At 45.0% G+C, this 23,810-nt stretch overlaps 1 protein-coding gene across 1 annotated transcript in view; it reads right to left on the bottom strand.

Annotated features, from left to right (window-relative positions):
- Window positions 1-23,810, bottom strand: part of cacna1bb (calcium channel, voltage-dependent, N type, alpha 1B subunit, b) — a 277,440-nt gene that overhangs the window by 126,472 nt on the left and 127,158 nt on the right. The window contains 1 exon segment of the mRNA XM_056290621.1: window positions 2,489-2,592. Coding sequence (XP_056146596.1) covers window positions 2,489-2,592 — 104 coding nt within the window.

Here is a 23,810-nt window from a genome sequence, read left to right as displayed (position 1 = left end):
CCAAATCCGCACCCAGCCTCATAAAAAATAAAATGCTTCTGTCTCAACAGACCCACTATATGAGCCACATTCCTTACAGTAACAACTCTTCTTTGAGCTGTCACCCTGTGACTTAAATAAAATCAGACATGTCAACATGGCAGACTCTCAAGTCGATGTTCTGTAGGAATTGTTCTATGAACTGGCTTTTCCATTGCTGCTGTTGAAATAAATACACTTTGTGAACAACAGCACATTATAGTTGCAGTAATATTTTATGTAAAACAATTTTTTTTGATAAACTTTTATTAATCCCCTTGGGGAAAATTCATCTTCTGCATTTTAACCTATCCCAGCTGTGTAGCTAGGTGCAGTGGGTGGATGCAGCACCCGGGGGACCAACTCCAGTTCTTCTTTCCTGTTGCCTTGCTCAGGGGCACAGACAGGAGTAATAACCTTAACATGCATGTATTTTTGATGGTGGGAGGAAACCGGAGCACCCGGAGGAAACGCACCACAAGCACAGGGAGAACATGCAAACTCCACACAGAAAAGACCTGGGACGGCCTGGGGTTTGAACCCAGGACCTTCTTGCTGTGAGGTTAACAGCGCTAACCACTGGGCCACCGTGCTGCCCTTTATGTACTACATCACACTTGTGCACTCCACAGACAATTCACAGGGTTGTGGTATTAAAAGACCTGGCAGTATCTATTTTGTATATCCTTTATTTAATCAGGAAGGCCTTTTGAGATTAAAAATTATTTTTTCAACAGACCTGGCCAGGACAGCATACCACAACCATCAAAAAAAAATAATTTAGAATATAAAGTACAGAAGAATACAATATTCAGAAAACAAAAGTATTTCCAGCTTGAAAAGAAACAGTCTTAATCGTAGGTTTGAACTCGCCTAAGACACTCTTTTATTAGTGGAGTATTTCATGACCAGGATGCAAAATAGGAAAAAGCTGTTTTACCAAGTTTTGACCCTAGGCACCTTGCAAAGCAGCCAACGAGCTGATAAGTTTCACTCGGCGTTCATTTTTTTCCCCACCAGGTTCTCGAAGTGAACTCTAACAGAAAACCTGTCCTCCACCCATACCCTCAGATATTTGTACAATGACACACTTTCATTTGAATCCCTCCACAAATGTGTGAATGCTATCATCTACAGTCTGGGAAGAAGCTCTGGAGAAGAGCATACATTTCTTGATGTACGCTCAATAATCCGAGTATAGAAATCCCAGAAAGTTCGACTGCACACAAAGTCTGGACACAAAGTGTCTGCTCCTGAAACCGTGTCTTCAGTCCAAATACAGGGGCAGTATTATAGGCAGAGACATGGGTGGCTATGGGTTCCCCAATTTTACCTATTGGTTTCCGAGGAAGTGGAAAAGAGGGCTCTGATGTCCTATCCAGGGACACAACCTAGCCATTGGACGTACCACATTTCACTGACCACGTCAACACGGCGGAAAACCGCATCAAGCTCCACGAGGAGGATGTGAAAAATGATGCGTTAGCCTTTCTACACTGAAACTGCTATGGGTGACGGGGGACATTTGATTGGTGATGTTCACCGTAAACTAGGGCCGTCCCGCATGCCATTTTTTAGGCTCCGGAGCTTCGGTCGTAATCATACGGAATATTCGGAGCTTCAGTGGCGGGGGGGGGGGGGTTACCCGTGACAAGTTGACTCAGGAAGTCAACTTGTCACGGGTAACCTGACCCAACTTGCTGAGATGGACAGCATAGCGGTGCAACACGTCTTTGGGTTTAATTAAAGGCGTTAATCGTTAAGGATTCTGTGGTTCTACAGTATTGTCATTTGTGTTGTTATAACAACACAAACCAACCAGCTACAGGCCAGCGGCCACTCTTTCAAGGATGAGGATGTGCACATCCTTGATAGGGAGGAACGCTGGTTTGAAGGGGGGGGTGTGTGTCAAAGAGGCCATCTATGTGAAGCGGGAAGGACCATCCCTGAACCAAGGGCAGGGGGGGGGGTCCTAAGAGTACATCTTCCTAATCCTCTGTGAATAGTACATATAGCCATTGTAACTCTAATTAATGGTCACACAATTTGCATACAAAATCCGTGTTAGATCGCCGGGTTCGGTGATTATGCAGCTGCACTGTGTATAAGGGTTGAGGATACTTGCAGTCAACCGAAACTGACTAAGTCACTTAGATGAGTGATGACACACTTCCCCACTATAAACCTTGTGCTCAGATAAACTGATTCAACTTCCTGGGATCGTACATTTCGTTTTCTTTGCATTTTAAAAAAAACATTTCAGACAGCGTACTGAGGCCTGCAGGAGCTGAAAAGCAGCTCGGAGCTTACTAGCAGCCTTATTCCGAGAAGGGGGTACTAGACTTCCACACCCAGATGAGCCGAGTTCGATCTGGCTCCGGAGTCAACCGGCTCGACTCCTTCATGCTGAGAGTCGAGTAGGGTGTGAAGGAAATCGTGAGTAAAAACCAGCTGTGTGGAGACAACTCACCCTGAGAGGACACCCAACACCAAGTTGAGCATGAAGAAGGAGCCGATGATGATGAGAGGGATGAAATAAAGCCAGTTGCAGGCGTTTCCCACCACGTCGTTGGTCTGTAAGGCACACACACACAGGCAAACACAAAACAGATCAAAAAAGAGGAAGAAGATGTCAGCAAAGCCTGTCTTTTAGGAATTTGTCTACAATTACAGTAACACAACACTACATCCTGAAATCAGAAATGTGTCTGTAAATCCTATGTATGCACCTCATTGGAAGGGTTGGCACATATGGGGAAACTCACAAGACGGAAAAAAATGATCTTTAAATAGAGTACGACAAGAACTTCACACAGTAAAGTATGTTTCTTTTATCCACCCATCCATCCATCCATTATCCGAACCATTTATCCTGCTCTCTTTTATCAATGACATTAAAATTTTCACCTTCCACTGCACGTCACTGACTAACTACCAGCAGTGATGTGCCAGATAAAATAAAAAGGATGAACTACAAAACCCAGCCGGTGACAACAATGCAGAAATCCACTAAAACAACAAACACATTTTTTTATATATATATAAATTTATTTCTAGTTTTCCCCCTTATCCCACCCACCCAATTAACCCAATGGCATATGGCCAGAACTCTTGTCGAATAACTCCCTTGGCTCACGTTTCCACAGGAAGGAGACAGTCGTAACACCAGCTTCCTTCAAACTCGTGTCGGCTGCTCTCGCTATTTTACACCCTGAAACCTCGCATGGTTTGCATCACCTTCAGGCCGCGAAGGAGACGTAGGGAGAATGCTTTTGGTTGCTTAGCTGCAGGCACCCGGATGGGCCAGAGGGGTCGCTGGAGAACGACGAGTCCCCGAACACTACACGGATCTACACCCACTATCCCTCGGGTAAGGGTGGCCTAATGAAGGCCTTACCCCCTGGACGCTCTGGCTGTGACCGGTTACGGCGAGTCTGGGATACGAACCTCCCAGCCACATGACGAGCGGATCGCAAGAACGGCGGTTTACTCCGCTCAGCCACCAGAGCAGCCCCACATATTTTTATCTTATTTTGATATACTTCATTAATCCTCGCGGGGAAATTACACTCCCATCCTAGCTGTGTAGCTAGGAGCAGTGGGCAGCCGCCGTGCAGCGCCCAGGGACCAACTCCAGTTCGTCTTGCCATGCCTCGGTGCGTGTCTTTTTGATGGTGGGGGAAACCGGAGCACTCGGAGAAAACCCACCGCAGACAGGGGGAGAACATGCAAACTCCACACAGAGGACACCTGGGATCACCCCCTCCCCCCCAAGGTTGGACAACCCCGGGGTTCAAACCCAGGACTTTCTTGCTGTGCGGTGACAGCGCTAACCACTGTGCCAACCGTGCCGCCCAATTTTGCGGACCTGCGTCGCTTTACTGAAAATACCATCAGTGAAGTGGCATCATACCAGTAATGTAAGTCTCACTACAGTTTAAGGTATAGATTAAGATCATGCATATTTACATTGATGGAGGGATAAGACATTTCACAGCTAGCATGAATAGACTGAAGCTAACATGCTGCTGCACAGTCCAGGTAAGTGTGTTTGAATATGCACTCCCCCTACGGCTTGAAAATGTATTAGGTAAAATATGGCCTTGGTCATCTTTCCTGGTTCAACAAAACATTTTCTTAGTCATATTTCCTTATTACACTAATATATGATTTGTCAACTTGCCATGTTAAATAGGAATTTGTTCTCCCTCTGCTTCCTTGGTCTATTCAGAATGCATTTTAAATGTGTTGCAAGCCGTGTTAAAATGTGTTTCTATTACCAAATGTAAAGCACAAAGACCTCCACTTCCTGTCACTGGGAAACAACTGTGTCATACAACGGGAATTACAGCTCATAAAAAGCCAATTGGGATAAATTGTGCGCGGCAAAAGAGGTGTGACAATTCAATCGTCTGCAGGGTGCTGTCAGGAGACCCAAGCATACTGCTTGGGAAGAAGTCTGATGAACTCAAAACACATAAACGGGGGGGGGGGGGTCCAGCTGGCGTAGTGGTCCATTCCGCTGCCTACCAACACAGGGATAGGTTACCTCCGGCTTGGTCGGCCATATCTACAGACACAACATCTACAGGAAACACACCCACATCTGGCTTCTCACCCACAGACACGGCCAGTTGTGTCTGTAGGGACGCCCGACCAAGCCAGAGGTAACATGGGGATTCGAACCAGCGATCCCCATGTTGGCAGGCAACCGCTACGCCAGCCAGACACCCCCATTTTGCAGTATTGGGGTGCATGCTTTTTTGGCACTGGCAGCCCCAGTGAGAGACGGACACTAAAACTAGAAGTGGTGTTCTCCACCCGCTGCGCTAAACAGGATGAATACTGAACGCTTCTTCTTCAGAGGGTCCCGGGGGGCTCGCACCCTACATAAACAAGAGCAAGCCCAGACAGCGGGGCAGTTAGCAGGGGACAGACCTGGGCACCGCTGGGCCTTGTGAAGCACAGTGACATTTTGCTGACGCCAGTGATGGAGTGTTGCCACATGCTGGCTGTAATTGTGATGGGGGGTGGGATTTGGGAGGCTGAATCAGCAGGCTCAAGATCTATATCACACACACACACACACACACACACACACACACACACACACACACACACACACACACACACACACACGTGTGTGATATATGTACACCCATCCAAGCAGACGCGCGTGTACACACACACACACACACACACACACACACGTGCAAACAAAGTATTAACTAACTATTATTAACTATTATTATTATTACTATCATTATTATTATTATTAGGGGTCCAAGCAGCGAAGCTGGTGGAACCCTATTGTATTTTTTAGGATTATTATTATTTTTCTCCGCTAAAAGTGTGTGAGGCTCAGCAACCGTAAGTCCTAGACCAACCAACTTTGGTACGTGGATTCCTATGGCCCCCCACTACTCAGGCACCACAAATCACCTATGTCAGCCAGATGGTGGCGCTATAACAAAGGGTCATGCGTAATTCCCACACCGTAAGTCAGATCAACACAAAACTGCACAGACCTATGCATCTGAATGTGCTCTACAACTTCGTTATTGGGAGCACATATGGCAGCCATATAGTTTGCCCGCCATTTTGACTTGTATTAGTTTGGGCGCGGTTTCTCAGCTAAAAGTGTCTGAGGCTCAGCAACCATAAGTCCTAGACCAACCAAATTTGGTAGGTGGATTCATACGGCCCCCCACTACTCTGGCACTACAAATCACCCATGTCAGCCAGATGGTGGCGCTATAACAAGGGGTCATGCTTAAAAGGCCATAACTCCCACAGCATAAGTCAGATCAACACAAAACTTAGTCGACCCATGCATCTCAATGTGCTCAACAACTTTACTATTGGGACCACCTATGTCAGTCATATAGTTTGCCCACTATTTTGACTTATTTGGTGTGGAAGCGCTGAAGCTCTACATACCACACGCCAGGACACCTGGGTTTAACGACATACTTTCTCTTTTTACGGCAGTCGGCTAGGACGCAAGAAATCAGACACCGTCTGGTCGTTTTGGAAACTCTGGCACATGTTTCTGAAGCAATGGAAGTGTTACGACATTTTAAAAAATTACGGTAATCGTCTAGGACACAGGCGACCCAAGTAATCCGACATCTCAAAAACTGCTTGATCAAAAAATCTGAAATTTGGTATACTTATACTTGGACCCATTTGGCTACATTGCCTAAAGTGCTGATTGGCTGGATTACCAAAATGGCTGCCAAACAGCCGATCAAAATTCAGCAGCTAATATCTGCTAGTGTGACTGGCCAATCTTCATGAAACTTGATAGGCTTATTCTTTGTAGCACATAGGAGCCATGTACCAAATATGAAACAGATCGGACACATGGCGGCTGCAATACTGCTTGGACCCCATTAATCACCGCTTGCGGCTATATTTATTATCATTACTATCACAAAAGGCAGATGCTATCTTTTCCTCGCTCTGTCTCAGCTGTCCGAGGGGCAGCTCACACAACAGGACAGATTGGCTGGCATCAGCCTCTCGGTGCCGCTTTTCTTTATTGTCTGTCACTCTTCCTCCTTCTCAATCGTTCTCCCTCTCCACCTCCTCTCCCTCATTTTCTTATTATCACACGGGCTCTGCTGTCTAACTGCCCTTCACTCGTACCCTCTTGTCATTCGGTTGAATTTACAGGGCATGAATGTAACATGAACATTTCCATATTAATAACATTTTATCACCCCCCCCCCCGTGTCTGTCATTCATTTTCTTCCACCCTCTCCGCTCCCTCTGTCTCCCTCACTCTTACACTACCTTTCCCACCCTCTCTATCACTATTTTTTCTGTTTACATGTACATCTTCCTCCCCCCACAGTGTCTTTCATTCTCTATGCTTTTCTTTCACCCTCTCCGCTCCATCTCTCTCTCCCTCTGCTCCCTCACTCTTACACTACCTTTCCCACCCTCTCTATCACTATTTTTTCTGTTTACATGTACAGCTTCCTTCCCCCCCAGTGTCTTTCATTCTCTGCTTTTCTTCCACCCTCTCCGCTCCCTCTCTCTCTTACACTACCTCTTCCACCCTCTCCATCACCCCTTTTTTCTGTTTACATGTACACCCCCCCCCACACACACAGTGTCTGTCATTCTCTCTGCTTTACTTCCACCCCCTGAGCTCCTTCTCTCTCACACACTCTTCCACTACCTTTCCCACTCTCTCTATCACTTTTTTCTGTTTACATGTACATCTTCCTCTCCACCCCCCCCCCACACACAGTGTCTGTCATTCTCTCCGCTTTTCTTCGACCCTCCGCTCTCGTTCTCTCTGACTCTTCCACTACCTTTCCCACCCTCTATATCACCTTTTTCTCTGTTTACATGTACATATTCCTCTCCCCCTCCCCCACACACATACACAGTGTCTGTCATTCTCTCTGCTGCTTTTCTTCGACCCTCTCTCTCCCTCTTCCATTACCTTTTCCACTCTATCACTTTTTTCTGTTTACATGTACATCTTCCTCTCCACCCCCTCATCCCACCACACACACTCACAGTGTCATTATCTCTGCTTTTCTTCCACCCTCTCTGATCCCTCTCTCTCTCTCCCACTACCTTTCCCACTCTCTCTCTATCACTTTTCCCCTCTGTTTACATGTAACCCCCCCCCCCCCACACACACACACACGGACACACACACATACTCTCTGGGGATCCTGTACGGGTGGTTTTGGAGAGAAATAGAGTGGAAATGCACACTGTTTCGTCAGCTTAGAGTCGTAATGTCAGCTGGGGAGGAGGGAAAGCTTTTATCTCGTGTTGACAAGGCCTAATCCTTCAGCCGACTGTGCAGGCAGAGAGGCCGGGTTGAGTTGAGCTTGTGCAAATGTTTTCCTACATGTGATATAGAGCCCGGTCCCTGTTGTGAAATGCCACACTGTTGCTGGTTTTATGAACTTAACTTTGTTAAACGACAAAATGTTCCTTCAGATAGTGGTGCACAAGCATGCAAACACACACACACACACACTATAAACACATGTTCATATACATAATTACACTCCAATCCACATGTGCATACCATCATATATACATTTAAATTAGTTAATAATAAATGAATCACTGACATTGGCATGCAAAGCAGCACTCAGAACTGGAGTGATATCAAGACTTCCCTGAGGCATGATGGGAATTTCTTTACATTGATAAAGCATGACAGCTTAATTAACCCCCCTGGCAACAATGCCTCAAAGCCTCAAAATGCACACCTATAACATCAATGCTACAATAGATAGTAAGCAAGCCAGTAGTGCTATTAGCATTCTGCTCAACCTAAATCCAACACAGCCAGAGTGCTAGCTAGGTGAAAATCTGCATGGATGCTCTGATTCAAGTGAGAATTGAATAGTCCCCCCCCCCTTTTCCTCCCCAGTTCTATCCAGCCAATTACCCCACTCTTCTATGCCGTCGTCCCAGTCGCTGCTCCACCCCCTCTGCCGTTGACGATCCAGGGAGGGTTGGAGACTACCACATGTCTCCGCCGGTACATGTGACGTCGCCAGCCGCTTCTTTTCACCTGACAGTGAAGAGTTTCACCAGGGGGACGTAGCGCAGGGGAGGATCACACTATTTCCCTCCCCCCCCGGCTGAACAGGTACCCTAAATGACCAGAGGATGTGCTAGTGAAGCGACCAGGACACGTACCCACATCCAGCTTCCCACCCGCAGACACGGCCACAGGGATTCGAACCAGCGATCACCGCGTTGGTAGGCAACTGAACAGACCGCCACACTACCCGGACGCCCCCAAGAATTGAATACTGTTAATGGTGGATTATCATTTTGCCCAAATGGTTTCTGTAAAATGGGCAAAAAGATCTATGTCACTTGTGAAGTAAAGACCAAACTGAGAAGGATTTCAGGGATTTAACTCAGGCAGATAGAGGAGAAGATGAAGCAGAGAGGAGGTTCTTTAATATTTTACCTCAACGTACATAAGGACTCTGACTCTCCCTCCGTGTGAGTTCTCTGTAATCAAACCCAATCGCACCGCAACATGGCTGCTGTCAACTCAACCAGGCAGCATTCAGTCAAACTGCTGCATGTGGCACAATGAAAGGACAGGAGGAGTGCAGGAATGGAAAGTATAATAAAACAGTACAGAATAAAAAAGGAGAGGAGAAAATTAGAAAAGCACAAAGAAAAGGATAAGAAAGAAAATAGATAAAAACCAAGAAAAAAGAAAAGGGGAAAAAGAGAAAACTGCATATATGAGAAAGAAGAGGAGCATAAATAGGGGGAGCAGACACAACGACTTGCTGCAGTATGACGGGATATCACTCTTATTTAGTGTGTTGCTGTCTGAAAGAGGGTATAAGCCAACAAAGTGTGAACCAAACACAGTCGCTGGTACAGTCAACGAAGAAATCTGTTAGACAGTCTGCCGGTAATTCATGTACTTACACTACGATCTGTGAACATGCTGTGTCCCTGCCTCTGTTTCACATGCTAGTGTACTTGTGTCTCCGAGTATGCAATTCTGTCCTTTCACATGTACAAATATGTTGCGTGTCTGTGTGTGTCTTTTTGTCACTGCCTTTAAATGTCTCCATGCCAGAGCCTGCAGGTTACCTCAGTATGTTCTGTCTTGTTATTTCTGATTTGGTGGTGGTGGTGGGGGACTGCAGGCCAGAAGCCATTCAAAACCCTGCAGGTTACCTCACTATTTTTCTGTCTTGTCTATCTATGTTTTAATATTTGATTTCTTTGATTTGATGGGGGGGGGGGGGGCCTGTAGGCTATAAGCCATGTTACAGCCTACAGGTCACACCATCTCACCTCACAGTCTATCTGTGAGGTGAGATGGTGTGACCTGTAGGCTGTAACATGGCTTAATAACACACTCTTAATAACACTAAAACTCTTACTAACACAAACTTAATAACACTAAAACTCTTACTAACACAAACTTAATAACACTAAAACTCTTAATAATGCTAAAACTCTTAACAAACTCTTAATAACACTAAAACGCTTCATAACGCTAAAACTCTTAACACAAAACTCTTAATACCACTAAATCTCTTAATAAGGCTAAAACTCTTAACACAAAACTCTTAATAACACTAAAACTCTTCATAACGCTAAAACTCTTCACACAAAACTCTTAATAACACTAAAACACGTAATAACGCTAAAACTCTTAATAACACTTAATAACGCTAAAACCCTTAACACAAAACTCTTAATAACACTTAATAACACTAAAACGCTTCATAACGCTAAAACTCTTAACACAAAACTCTTAATACCACTAAAACTCTTAATAAGGCTAAAACTCTTAACACAAAACTCTTAATAACACTTAATAACACTAAAACCAAGTTTAACCCTAATAAGGGTTTAGTGTTATTAAAAGTTTTAGTGTTAAAGCCTTTTAGTGTTAAGAGGTGTTATTATGAGTTTTAGCGTTATTGAGAGTTTGTGCTATTAAGTGTTTTAGCGTTATTAAGAGTTTGTGTTATTAAGTGTTTGTGTTAGTAAGCGTTTTAGTGTTATTAAGTTTGTGCTAGTAAGAGTTTTAGTGTTAGCTGCCTTTTCTTCTTGTTCAAATGATTATGTATATAGTTGTGTAAATATGTGAAAAAAAGGTGTTATGTATTTTCAAGAGAAAAAAAGTGTCTTAAGTATGGACATAGATAGATAGATAGATAGATAGATAGATAGATAGATAGATAGATAGATAGATAGATAGATAGATAGATAGATAGATAGATAGATAGATAGATAGATAGATAGATAGAGCGATGGATGGATAAATAGATAGAGCGATGGATGGATAAATAGATAGATAGATAGATAGATAGATAGATAGATAGATAGATAGATAGATAGATAGATAGATAGATAGATAGATAGATAGATAGATAGATAGATAGATAGATAGATAGATAGATAGATAGATAGATAATTAGCCACATGCAAGGCCGGTGGAATTTCTTTTCAGTATACACTAAACTCTGCAGCACAATACACACGTGGGCAACAGCAGACACTCAACATATTATCATGAACAATACAGTTACACAATAGCAGAAACAAACATATTGCACACAACAATTAGGTGAATGGTGGTATGCATGCCAGTGGTGTGTGAGGAGGGGACTATAGGGAGGAATTCAGAGTCCTGATAACTAGGGCAAAAAAAAAACTGTTTGTGAAGTGTTTAGTCTTAGTGGACAGTGACCTGTAGCACCTCCCTGGGGGACGGAGCTGGAAGAGGTGATGAGTAGGATGTGAGGGGTTGGAGATGATCTTCTCTGCTCGCTTTACAGTCCAGTGAGTATGTAGAGATGCAACCTGAGGGGAGTGGGCTGCCTGTGATTTTGGATGTCTTGTTGACAATCTGCTGCAGTTTTTTCCGTGTTTGATCGTCCGTGCTGCCGTACCATATTGTAATAGAAGATGTTATGATGGACTCGATAACGGCTGAGTAAAACAGAACGAGAAGTTCATGTTTGATCCGGTATTTGCTAAGCTGCCTAAGAAAATAAAGCGGTTGTTGAGCTTTTGCAATATGTTCAGTGTTAATTTTTCACTTCAGGTTATTGCTGCTGTATGTTCAAAGATATTTAAAAGAGTCAGTGGTGGTGATGAGTACAGCTGTGTATTTGTATGGGTGTTTTGGGATTTGGCATGCATCAGAAGTCAATAATGAGTTCTTGGGTTTTGGCTGTATTAAGCAAAAGGTTGTTGTTTGCACACCAAGTGACAGTTGGTCTACTTCAGTGCAGTACTGGGTTTCACCATTGTTGGAGATGAGGCCTACAATGGCTGTCTTGACACATGCTCAATAACCCAGGTAAGAAAATCAAAGAAGGTTGAATCAGTTCATCTGGACACGACGTTTACTGACAGATATGTTTCATCTACGCCTACAATGGTTGTGTCGTCTGCGTATTTTATCATTTTCACAGAACTGTCCATTGATGTAAAGTGGGTGGTGTAAAGTGAGAACAGCCAGGGGGAGAGAACACAGCCCTGAGGTGCACCTGTACTGAGGGTAAGAGGGTGTTAGGTTAGGTTATTAACCTTCACCCTCTGTGGCTTGTTCCACGGGAGGCAGTGGCGTCTGGCTGGGTCAAAGCTCATATCCAAGCGTATGGGAGAGTTTGAATGGGTTGATGGAGTTGAAGGTGGAACTAAAATCTATGAACAGGATGCGTGTGTAGGTGTTTGGTGATTCCAGGTGTTGCAGGGCAATCTTGGAGGGCTATGCTAACTGCCTCCTCAACAGACCGGCTGGCTTGGAGCCAGAGAGCAGGACTAAAAGATTCCACGTGCAGAGCGGAAACGTAGATGCAGGACATACGGTAATTGATGCCACTGTTAGCTTACAGGTGGCTAATGAAGCTTGTCAGAAAGATAGTGGTGCTAGTTTTGCTAATGACCCATGGGGTATTGAATCATAATCTGATGATGGGTGACAATAAAAAAGTGTAGATAGGAGTGTAATGTGTAATGTCACTATTACCATATACGGTTAAATGATTGAAGACAGCCTAGAATAGGTAGGATTTAGTCAAACTACCTGTGAGTGTTGTTCGAAAATACGATAAATTACTGACTAATTATTTCCTAAAAAATAATGTGAAATAAATATCACCCAATATCAACACTTAAGAAATTAGTTGGCAATTCCATTCGTTGGATGAAAAAATACTGATTGATCCTTAAAAGGAGGCTCAAACTCCACTCAGTTTGACTCCTAATGACAGGAAAATAGGGCTCAGGTTAAAAAATATATATATACCGGAGTTATCCTTCGACAGACTACATGCATTCCATTTACGGGAACTTGCACAATGAACCTAAAGTGATTACTTTACTTCTAAAAAGATGTATTTAAGTTTTGGATACTTTGACCTCCCTCGTTCCTATGAGTCACTGCATGTTGACTGCTCTGAATGATGAACAGGGAAAAAGGAAAAACAGCCATATAATTCAGTGTCACGCATCACGCGTTTGCAGTGTGTCAGTGTACTCCTACGCTAAGCTTTTCAGTGCCGCTACCCTCTCACAAGCAAATGCACACACTTAAGCGCACACAAACACACATACACATAACATATGCATGCACACAATAGCACAAAACGAACAAATATAATGACCACAATGGGGATGCTGGGATGAAGAACGTGGTTTTGAAATAGTTGTGCAGCTTGAGAAACAGCAGTCATGGAATGGGAACAGTGTGAGAAAACCTCTGGGAATTGCCAGTGGGAATGCTAGTGCGTAGTTACAACCATTCTATGAAATTAGCTTTCAACCTAACTGAATTTGATGCTCTCTCCCTCTCTCTCTCTCTCTTTCTCTCTCTCTCTCAATGTCTGGTGTTCTTTTCTCTTCTAGTTTCATACTTTTGGCTCCAGATTGATTGGTTTCAGGGAAGATCTGGCAACACTGATTCAGGTAGTGGGATTTCTATCCATTATCCGAACCGCTTACCCTGCTCTCAGGGTCACGGGGATGCTGGAGCCTATCCCAGCAGTCATTGGGCGCCAGGCGGGGAGACACCCTGGACAGGCCGCCAGACCATCACACAGGCCCAACATATATACACACACATTCATATCTAGGGACAATTTTAGTACGGCCGATTCACCTGACCTACAGGTCTTTGGACTGTGGGATGAAGCCGGAGCCCCCGGAGGATACCCACGCAGACACGGGGAGAACATGCAAACTCCACATAGAGGATGATCCGGGACAACCCCCAAGGTTGGGCTACCCCGGGGCTCGATCCCAGGACCTTCTTGCTGTGAGGTGACGGCGCTAACCAATTGCGCCACCGTGCCGCCAGGCAGAGGGATTTGAAAAACCTAATTACATGGACTGAATGTTGACATAAATGTTCCCCTCACACTGAAGAAGTAGGAGGGGAGTAAAAAAGGGGGTGGGAAAAGTGATAATTACAAATTATCGCGTGGGAGGATCACGCTGTTCCCCCTAGTTCCCCCTCCCCCCGTGAACAGGCCCCCCGACTGACCAGCGGAGGCGCTAGCGCAGCGACCAGGACACATATCCACATCCGGCTTCCCACCCATTGACACGGTCAGTAGTGTATGTAGGGACGCTCGACCAAGCAGGAGGTAACACGGGGATTTGAACCGGCGATCCCTGTGTTGGTAGGCAACGGAAGAGACCGCCACGCCACCCGGACGCCCAGCAGTCCACTTCATCTTGAGGTCTGAGAGGAGTTTGCCAGTTTTGGTGGGGTTGTACAATCACTCACTAAAACTTGGAAATCATCCGTCTCTCAATACTTCATCCTGACAAAATCTCAGTTTTAGGTCAGTGACTCTTGAACACCTCAGCGTCTTGTCACCAGAGGCTACCCACACACACACACATCCACACACACACACACACACACACACACACACACACACACACACACACACACTGTATCTTACACTTTATCAAAGCATTGAACCATAGGGCCAAATAACAAATGATTCAGTGATAACTCAAGAAAAAAATTTGCCCCACTTTTCCCATTTGTTTTTCCTCGCTGATCTGTGTTGATAAGCACACTGTGATTACCCAAAAAGATTCAAGAACTTTGTCATTGTGCCAAGCATAATGATGTTCCAGTTGTGTCAACCTCAAAATGGTGCATACATAAGAGACAAAAAATAAAAAATATCAGCAATGAAAAGTACAGAGTCTACATAATGTAAGTGCAAAATATAAGCAGTATAAGGTATAATACACAATACAGTTAACGATAAAATACAACTTACGAGGTGCAAAAACCTCATCAGCAATATGCAGTAAGGGTGTGTGTGTGTGTGTGTATAAACTTAGCACAAAAAGTAAGGAAATTTGTGTTTGGTAGATTATTTCTTTGTTGTAACAATGCTTCTTGGCAATAAATCTTATATCAGGCACCTGATTGTCAGCACCTGGGGTACCAGAAGCTCAAAACAAGAGTCAATAGCAACAGCAAAATAAGCTGTTTGGCGTTGGCAGAGAAGATTTGGCAAATTTTTCATGGGCGCAACCCACATACTCAGCTCTGCTGCTCATCCCACAAATGTATGTTCCTTACACATGTGGCACCATTTAAAAGGGAAATAAACAGGCTTTCCAATGGTATAAGATTTATTGCCAAGAAGCATTGTTACAACAAAGAAATAATCTACCAAACACAAATTTCCTTACTTTTTGTGCTAAATATATATATATATATATGCATCATGAGCAAAAATGCAGTAAGGGTGTGTGTGTGTATATATTCATACACATATATACATACATACATACATATATATACACACACACATATATATATACACACACATATATACATACATACATACACACACACACATTATCCAAACCACCTATCCTTACTCAGGGTCGCGGTGATGCTGGAGCTTATCCCAACAGTCATTGGGTGGCAGGCAGGAAGAAACCCTGGACAGGCCGCCACCAGGCCATCACAGCGCTGATCCACACACACATATTCACACATAGGGACAATTTAGTACGGCCGATTCACCTGACCTACATGTCTTTGGACTGTGGGAGGAAACCTGAGCACCCAGAGGAAACCCGGCGAGAACATGCAAACTCCACACAGAGGACGACCCGGGATGACCCCCGAGGTTGGACTACCCCGGACTCGAACCCAGGACCTTCTTGCTGTGAGGCCACCATGCTAACCACTGCGCCATCGTGTGTGTGTGTGTGTATATATGTATATATATATATATGTGTGTGTGTGTATATATATATATATATATATCCTATACATGTAGAGATGATACAAAATATGCTTTGTATCTTCTCTACAGTTGTGAGGATTTCCACCAGGCCTAGATCTGTGAAACTGCTACAAAGAAGTATTAGGGATATACACGGACAAGAACTTCCTCAACAACGAATATCATCCAGTCATTTGAGCTTGTATTCAGTCTTTAAGTCTTATTTTTATGAAAATAACTATAAAATAAATCTCATTTTGTTCCATCCATCCATCCATTATCCAAGCCGCTCATCCCAATTAGGGTCGCGGGATGCTGCAGCCTGCCCCAGCAATCCCTTTCATGGCCTGGCAGCCTGTCCAGGGTGTCTCCTCACCTGCCGCCCAATGATTGCATTTTATTCCAATAAAACTGAAATTGTTTCTAGAATTTTCTTAAAACCAAAATTACATTATCTCGAAGCGAGTATTGTGGTGCTCCTTATTTTAGGGCACCGCCATCTTTTTTTTTTTTTTAAGGGGAAACACCCTGGAGGAAGTGAAACTGCTCTGAAATCTACAGTAAAATCCAGTCAACCCAGTTCTGGGTTTATTTACAAAACAAGTGAATTCTTTAGGAGCAATAAAAAACACAACTAAATATCAAATGATTTGTTTAGACGGACATATTTTTTGCAGCGTGAAGCCTGAACATGACACGGCGGAGGTAATTAGTGCCGTGTCTAATTTGCCGGCAGCCGTTAGGTCGCAGGGAGAGAGGGGAGATGTAATAAAATCGTGGGGCGTGAAATAAAGATTGCCAGATTATCAACGCTGAGAGACCACCCACACACACACACACACACACCCCGCCGCCGCCGCCGCCGCCACAGCAGTGTCACGTCCTCGCTGGCTGGCTCAGAGCAAAGGAAGAGCACAGCTCTCAAAGCAAATCAACGCACGAGAGGGAAAGTTGTGACACGCGAAAAAGGTCATGAGCAGGATTTGAACCTTTTAGTATGAAAAACAGTCCAGCGCTCCCAGCCACGAGGATGAACACACACTTTTCTTTCTTTCTTTTTTAATCATAAAGGTTAGAAAAGTAAAAATAGAAATAAAACATGCAATTCCTCAACACCAACTCTTATGTAACTCAGTATAAAAATAACCGAACATAACTAAAATGACACAAGACAAAATGTGAACACACTTCCTGCTAGCCAGAGTGAAACACGGATCCACTTTGCATTTCCTGAGGAGCGCCCGTCTATCCTCCAAAATTCTCACCAACTTCCACCGCTGCACCACAGAGAGCATCCTGACCAGCTGCATCTCAGTGTGGTACGGCAACTGCACCTCAGCAGACCAGAAAGCTCTGCAGCGGGTCGTCAAGGCGGCCCAGCACATCACCGGTACCCAGCTCCCGGCCAGAAAAGACATTTATCACAAACACTTCGAAGGGGTCTCAGCATCAGCAGAAATCCCACCCACCCCAACCATGGACTCATGGACTGCCCCCCCCCCCCGCACTCTGGGAGGCGCTACAGGAGCCTCAGAGCCCGCACTGCCAGGCTCCAAAAAACAGCTTCTCTCCATGAGCTGTTGCCCACCTGAACCTGGCTACCCACTGAATGTCTGTGGAAAAATCTAAATATTTGTACTCGTGCTCTTTTTTAACTTATTTTTAGCTTTCGGTCTTCATGTGTGTATATCTTATACTGTGTTTGTCTGTGTCTGTCTTGCGCTGTTTGGCGAAGCCGCAGCCCTCGTTTCATTTTTAACATGTGCCTGCACATTGTTTTTAATGACAATACATTGAATTGAATTTAGGCCAGTTTAAAGTTTGACAGCTTAGGATCATCGTCACCAGTGACAATGCGGGTCGATGGTCAGTCGCAAAAAAATTTGGTTTACACTTAAAATGATGAGCAAACCTGTTATCACTGCGATACTCGTTGCACCCATCACCAAGACTTCACACAAAGGCTTTTTGTTCTCAACATCGACCCTGTCGCTGTCTCAGTTTTCATGACTGTGGTAGGTGTTAATCAGGTTGCAAGTAACCCAGGACAAAAGCAACACGGCAATTTTCTCCGAGCCTATATAAGTCTGATACATACAGCATGCAACACTTACCAGAACTCTCACGAAGTTATACCCAAAAAGCTATTTCCAATCATGGTAAGTAAATTCACTCAAGCGGGGATCTTTTTTTTTTAATGACTAGTTGTGATTGTTGTTTCATGTGTCATAGTTATCAAAATCAGAATCAGAATCACGTTTATTGACCATGTAGGTTTGCAGATACATGAAATTTGACCCCGGTTTCGTGGCTCTCTCAGTGTACTTAACATAGAATAACACTAACACAGCAATCTTCAGATCTATACACAAGGATTGACGATATACAGGCGAAACAAGAGGTGATAAGGTGCAATTGTGTAGAGAACAGACCGGAGGCTGGATGAGTTTGGAGCGGAGGACATCTGGGACGATGGTGTTGAATGCTGAGCTGAAGTCCACAAACAGGACCCTTGTGTGTGTCCCTGAGGTGTCGAGGTGTTGGAAGATGTAGTGTAATCCCATGTTGACTGCATCCTCCACTGACCTGTTTGCTCGGTAGGCAAACTGCAGAGGGTCCAACTGGGGGCCTGCGATGTCCTTCCGGTGGGCCAACACCAGTCTCTTGAAGGATTTCATGACCACAGATGACCACAGGGGAATGGGCCTGTAGTCAGTTAATCCTGGGTATCCTGGGGACCAGGGTAATAGTGGAGCTCTTGAAGCAGAAGGGGTCTTCCCAAAGCTCCAGTGATCTGTTGAAGAGCGGCATGAAAATGGGGGGCCAGCTGGTCAGCACAGACTATAAGACAGGAGGGTGACACGCCATCAGGGCCCAGTGCCTTCCTGGTCTTCTGTCTCTGGAAGAGCTGGCATACGTCCTCGACACAGATCTTGAGTGCAGGTGGGGGTTCGGTGAGGAGGGGAGAGTAGCTGGCAGGGAGTGCAGTCGGTTGTGTGCTGCGGCTGGAGAGGGTGAGGGTTGTGAAAGTTTTGATTTTCAAACCTGCAGTAAAACCCATTCAGGTCATCAGCCAGTTGATGGTTCCCTGCAGTGTGGGGGGGGGGTGGTCTCCTGTAGTTGTTAATGTCTTTCAAACCTCTCCAGACTGATGATGGGTCATTGGCAGAAAACCTGTTTTTCAATTTTTCAGAGTAGCACTTTTTACCACTCTGATCTCCTTTCTGGTGTTGTTGTACCGGATCCTATCTCCACTCCTGTAGGCTTCTTCTTTGGCCTGACGAGGCTGCCTGAGTTTAGCTGAGAACCAGGGCTTACTGTTGTTGAAGGTACAGAAGGTTTTGGTGGACATACACATGTCCTCACAAAAGCTGATGTAAGACGTCACAGTGTCAGTAACTTCATCCAGGTCTGTAGATGCACCCTCAAAAACACTCCAGTCAGTGAAGTCGAGGCAGACCTGGCGCCCCAGTTTTGACTCATTGGTCCATTTCCTCACAGTTTTAAACACAGACTTTGCAGATTTTAGTTTCTGCCTGTAGGATGGGAGAAGATGAATCAGACAGTGATCAGATAGTCCCGGGGCTGCACGGGGGACAGAGCGATAGGCGTCCTTTAATATTGTGTAGCAATGATCCACAGTGTTTTTGCTGTCTGTGTTTTGGATATTTGCGCCCATGTTTGTATTTTGATCAGCCAGGTGTTTTAACACCTCTTTAACACAGGCCGGGGGTGGGATGTAGACACCGACCAGGATAAATGATGAAATTTCCCGCGGTTAATAATACTAATAATAATGAACTTTATTTATATCGCACCTTTCTGAACATTACAAGGTGCCTTGCACAGCAGTTTAAAATAATGCACGTAGTCAAGATAAAACAACAAAATACAACAAAAACATAGGACATAATACCAGATCTGCTCCACAGAACAAGGTAAAACACCGTCAGGAAGAAATCACAAGAGCATAATCAAAATAAACAGAGTTAGAGCCAATAAAACAAGGATTATAATGAAAACAATTAAAATAATGTGTTGAAAGAAAATTATAAAAATATAAAGAATTAGGGGCGTCCGGGCGGTGTGGCGTTCTATTCCGTTGCCTACCAACACAGGGATCGCCGGTTCGAATCCCTGTGTTACCTCCGGCTTAGTCGGGCCTCCCTACAGACACAATTGGCCGTGTCTGCGGGTGGGAAGCCTGATTTGGGCATGTGTCTTGGTCGCTGCACTAGCGCCTCCACTGGTCAGTCGGGGTGCCTGAACGGGGAGGTGGGGGGGGGGGACGACTGGGGGGGGAATAGCATGATCCTCCCACGCGCTATGTCTCTCACTGTCAGGTGAAAAGAAGCGGCTGGCGACTCCACATGTATCGGAGGAGGCATGTGGGGAAGAGTGGGGTAATTGGCTGGATACAATTGGGGAGAATAAGGGGGAAAAAAATCCAAAAAACAAAAAATAAAATAAAATAATTCGGATTCATTTTCCCCAATTCTGTAGAGTGTTTTAGAGGTTTTATTTTTTTTGTAAATTTGTGGTTAGCGTAGGGCTCTTGCATCGGACCCTGTCAGCTCTCCGTGAATGCCCTGAGACCCGGAATACACACGCCAAATGTGTGTACTGCCTCTGCATTACCTCCGCTAAACTGAGCCTCTCCAGCGCGGATCCATTCTGGCTTTTCCGTGTGAGGAGGAGGTACCAGGACGCACGGCTGAGTGTGAGGACTGATTCGATGAGTGACAGGTATGAAACGTCATGTCCGCCACTAAAACCTGTCAGCCTCCTCAGCAGAAACATGCACTGCTGGGCCTGTTTGTAGACCCCATCCGCATGTGAAAGACAGGTGGTGCTCGATCTCTGTGCCCAGGTTCTTAAAGGTCTCGACCTGTTCCACCCGTCTGAGTGGCCCAGAGAAATGGTGTGGGGTGTCAGGTGCCCATTGCTCCCCGCAACAACAACAACATCAACAACAACAACAATAATAAATAATAATGATGAGGATAATACCCCGCGACCCCAATTGGGATAAGCAGCTTGGATAATGGATGGATGGATGATGAGGATAATAATTTTACTTCCATTATTGTCTTTATTATTATTATTAATATTATTATTAATATTTCTTTCGTGTTTCCTGTTTTACATCCTGTAGAGCCAGGTCCAAACTATGGACCTGAGGCACTATAGGGCAGATGTCACTTGATTGACAGTACTTGTAATATGTGGGCTGTTCCGAGTAGGGTGATCTTCTGGACTGCATTATTATTATTATAATATTATTATTATTACTGCTATTATTATTTCTTTCGTGTTTCCTGATTTACATCCTGTAGAGCCGGGTCCAAACTATGGACCTGAGGCACTATAGGGCAGATGTCCCTTGATTGACAGTACTTGTAATATGTGGGCTGTTCCGAGTAGGGTGATCTTCTGGACTGCATTATTATTATTATAATATTATTATTATTATAATATTATTATTTCTTTTGTGTTTCCTGTTTTACATCCTGTAGAGCCGGGTCCAAACTATGGACCTGAGGCACTATAGGGCAGATGTCACTTGATTGACAGTACTTGTAATATGTGGGCTGTTCCGAGTAGGGTGATCTTCTGGACTGCATTATTATTATTATAATATTATTATTATTACTGCTATTATTATTTCTTTTGTGTTTCCTGATTTACATCCTGTAGAGCCGGGTCCAAACTATGGACCTGAGGCACTATAGGGCAGATGTCCCTTGATTGACAGTACTTGTAATATGTGGGCTGTTCCGAGTAGGGTGATCTTCTGGACTGCATTATTATTATTATAATATTATTATTATTATAATATTATTATTTCTTTTGTGTTTCCTGTTTTACATCCTGTAGAGCCGGGTCCAAACTATGGACCTGAGGCACTATAGGGCAGATGTCACTTGATTGACAGTACTTGTAATATGTGGGCTGTTCCGAGTAGGGTGATCTTCTGGACTGCATTATTATTATTATAATATTATTACTGCTATTATTATTTCTTTCGTGTTTCCTGTTTTACATCCTGTAGAGCCGGGTCCAAACTATGGACCTGAGGCACTATAGGGCAGATGTCACTTGACTGACAGTACTCGTCGTAATATGTGGGCTGTTCCGAGTAGGGCGATCTTCTGAACCGCATTATTATTATTTTTATTATTATTATTACTCCCCCATATCCTTTTACTCCCTCATTTTACTCCCTCCACTAGACATGTATTCCTTCCAGTCAGAGGCACAGCTCTGGAATGGATGAAAACTTCACCAGAATTAGCAAAAGGTGCGATCATCCTTCATTTGCACCCTCGTCTGTCCCCCTCGCTTCCCTCCGCGCTTGGTTAAAACGTCGAGGAGAAGCGTCCCCTTGTCTCCCACCCGGGCCCCTCTAATGAGGCATACCGACTAAGCCGAAAACGGATCTCATAATGTGCGTGTATGTGTGCATGTGTGTGTGTGGCGATTCAAAAATGTTGGAGCCTCTTCAATTCCTTATCCTCACCCCCCCCCCCTCCAACCACACAATAACACACAATAACACAGCAGGCAGCCGTGCTTCATTACACCACATCAGCTGCTTATGGAGAGCACAGGACCCTGGGATACGGCTTACGGGGGGGGGGATGGAGAACATGAGGGGGAGATGGTGTGTGTGGTTGGGGGGGGGGGTGAATGGCAGGGAGGAGATATAGGGAGGAAGGGACAAATAAAGGGATGAAGGGAGGTGGAGGAAGAGGGGGGGGTGTCTCCTCCATTTTACAATGCACCATTAGGGAGGAATATCCCAGCATTCCCCCGCAGGGCAGCGGTAACACACCCATCAATCTGCAAGGTTAACAGGGAGCTACAGGAAAATACAGAGTGGCACGCCGGCCTTCACGTTATCACCCCCACCCCCCACCCCCAACCTCTCCACCGAGTGTACATCCACATTAGCTAACCAGGGTTCATGTGCAGTGCGTATATAAATGCATAGATGACACGCATACGCGCTTCGCTGCACTCACACAAATGCACCCGTGCATGCGCATGAGTACGCACACGCACGGACTCCTTCGCAGGAACTCTGGCGTGATGCTCCATTTGCATGAGGAGTGAGTCAGGGAGGCTGCGGCTGATGGACGGATGTGTGAGCGTGAAAGCAGTAAGGTGTTAAAACACTCCCGAAGCTGCTCAGAAGACGCTGCTCAGAAGACGCCACTCAGAAGACGCCGCGGTACCACCGAAATCCCCCGCCAGCTTCAGCACTGCCAGGGAGAACGGCCGCGAATGAAGTAGAGATGTAATACCTTGGCTCCAAACCAGGCCAGGATGTGTGTGTGTGTGTGTGTGTGTCTGTGTGTGTGTTATCAAAGCCACTGAAAAAACTGATTTGTCCCTTCTTACCCGCAACACGACTCAACACACAAACTGCTGCTCACCACATACAAAGCCTGCAGAAGCAGGAAAGTGAAAGAGAAGGAAGTGAGGAAGAAGAGGAAGGCGAGGGAGTGAAGCGTTCATTGAAGGACATTTCAAAAGGAAATACAGTGCCAAGGTAGCGTAGCAGTCTATTATGTTGCCTGCCAGCACAGAGATCGCTGGTACGAATCCCCGTGTTACCTCCGGCTTGGTCAGGCATCCCTATGGACACAGTTGGCTGTAGAAGCCGAATGTGGGTATGTATCCTGGTCGCTTCACTAGCGCCTCCTCTGGTCGGTCAGGGCACCTGATCGGGGGGGGGGGGGGGCCTCGGGGAATAGTGTGATCCTCCCACGTGCTACATCCTCCTGGCGAAACTCCTCACTGCCAGGTGAAAAGAAGCGGCTGGCGACTCCACATCTATTGGAGGAGGTATGTGGTAGTCTGCAGCCCTCCCTGGATCGGCAGAGGGGGTGGAGCAGCGACCGGGACGGCTTGGAAAATAGGGGAATTGGCTGAGTACAATTGGGGAAAAAATACAAATAAATAAATAAATAAAAATTCAACATAAAAATTGGGTAAATATTTTCATTTGGATAATTATGGGTTGGTTTAAATTGA

The sequence above is a fragment of the Lampris incognitus genome, chromosome 12 (genome assembly GCF_029633865.1).
Source record: "Lampris incognitus isolate fLamInc1 chromosome 12, fLamInc1.hap2, whole genome shotgun sequence".
Classification (NCBI taxonomy): domain Eukaryota; kingdom Metazoa; phylum Chordata; class Actinopteri; order Lampriformes; family Lampridae; genus Lampris; species Lampris incognitus.
This window is presented reverse-complemented; position numbering and strand designations above follow the sequence as displayed.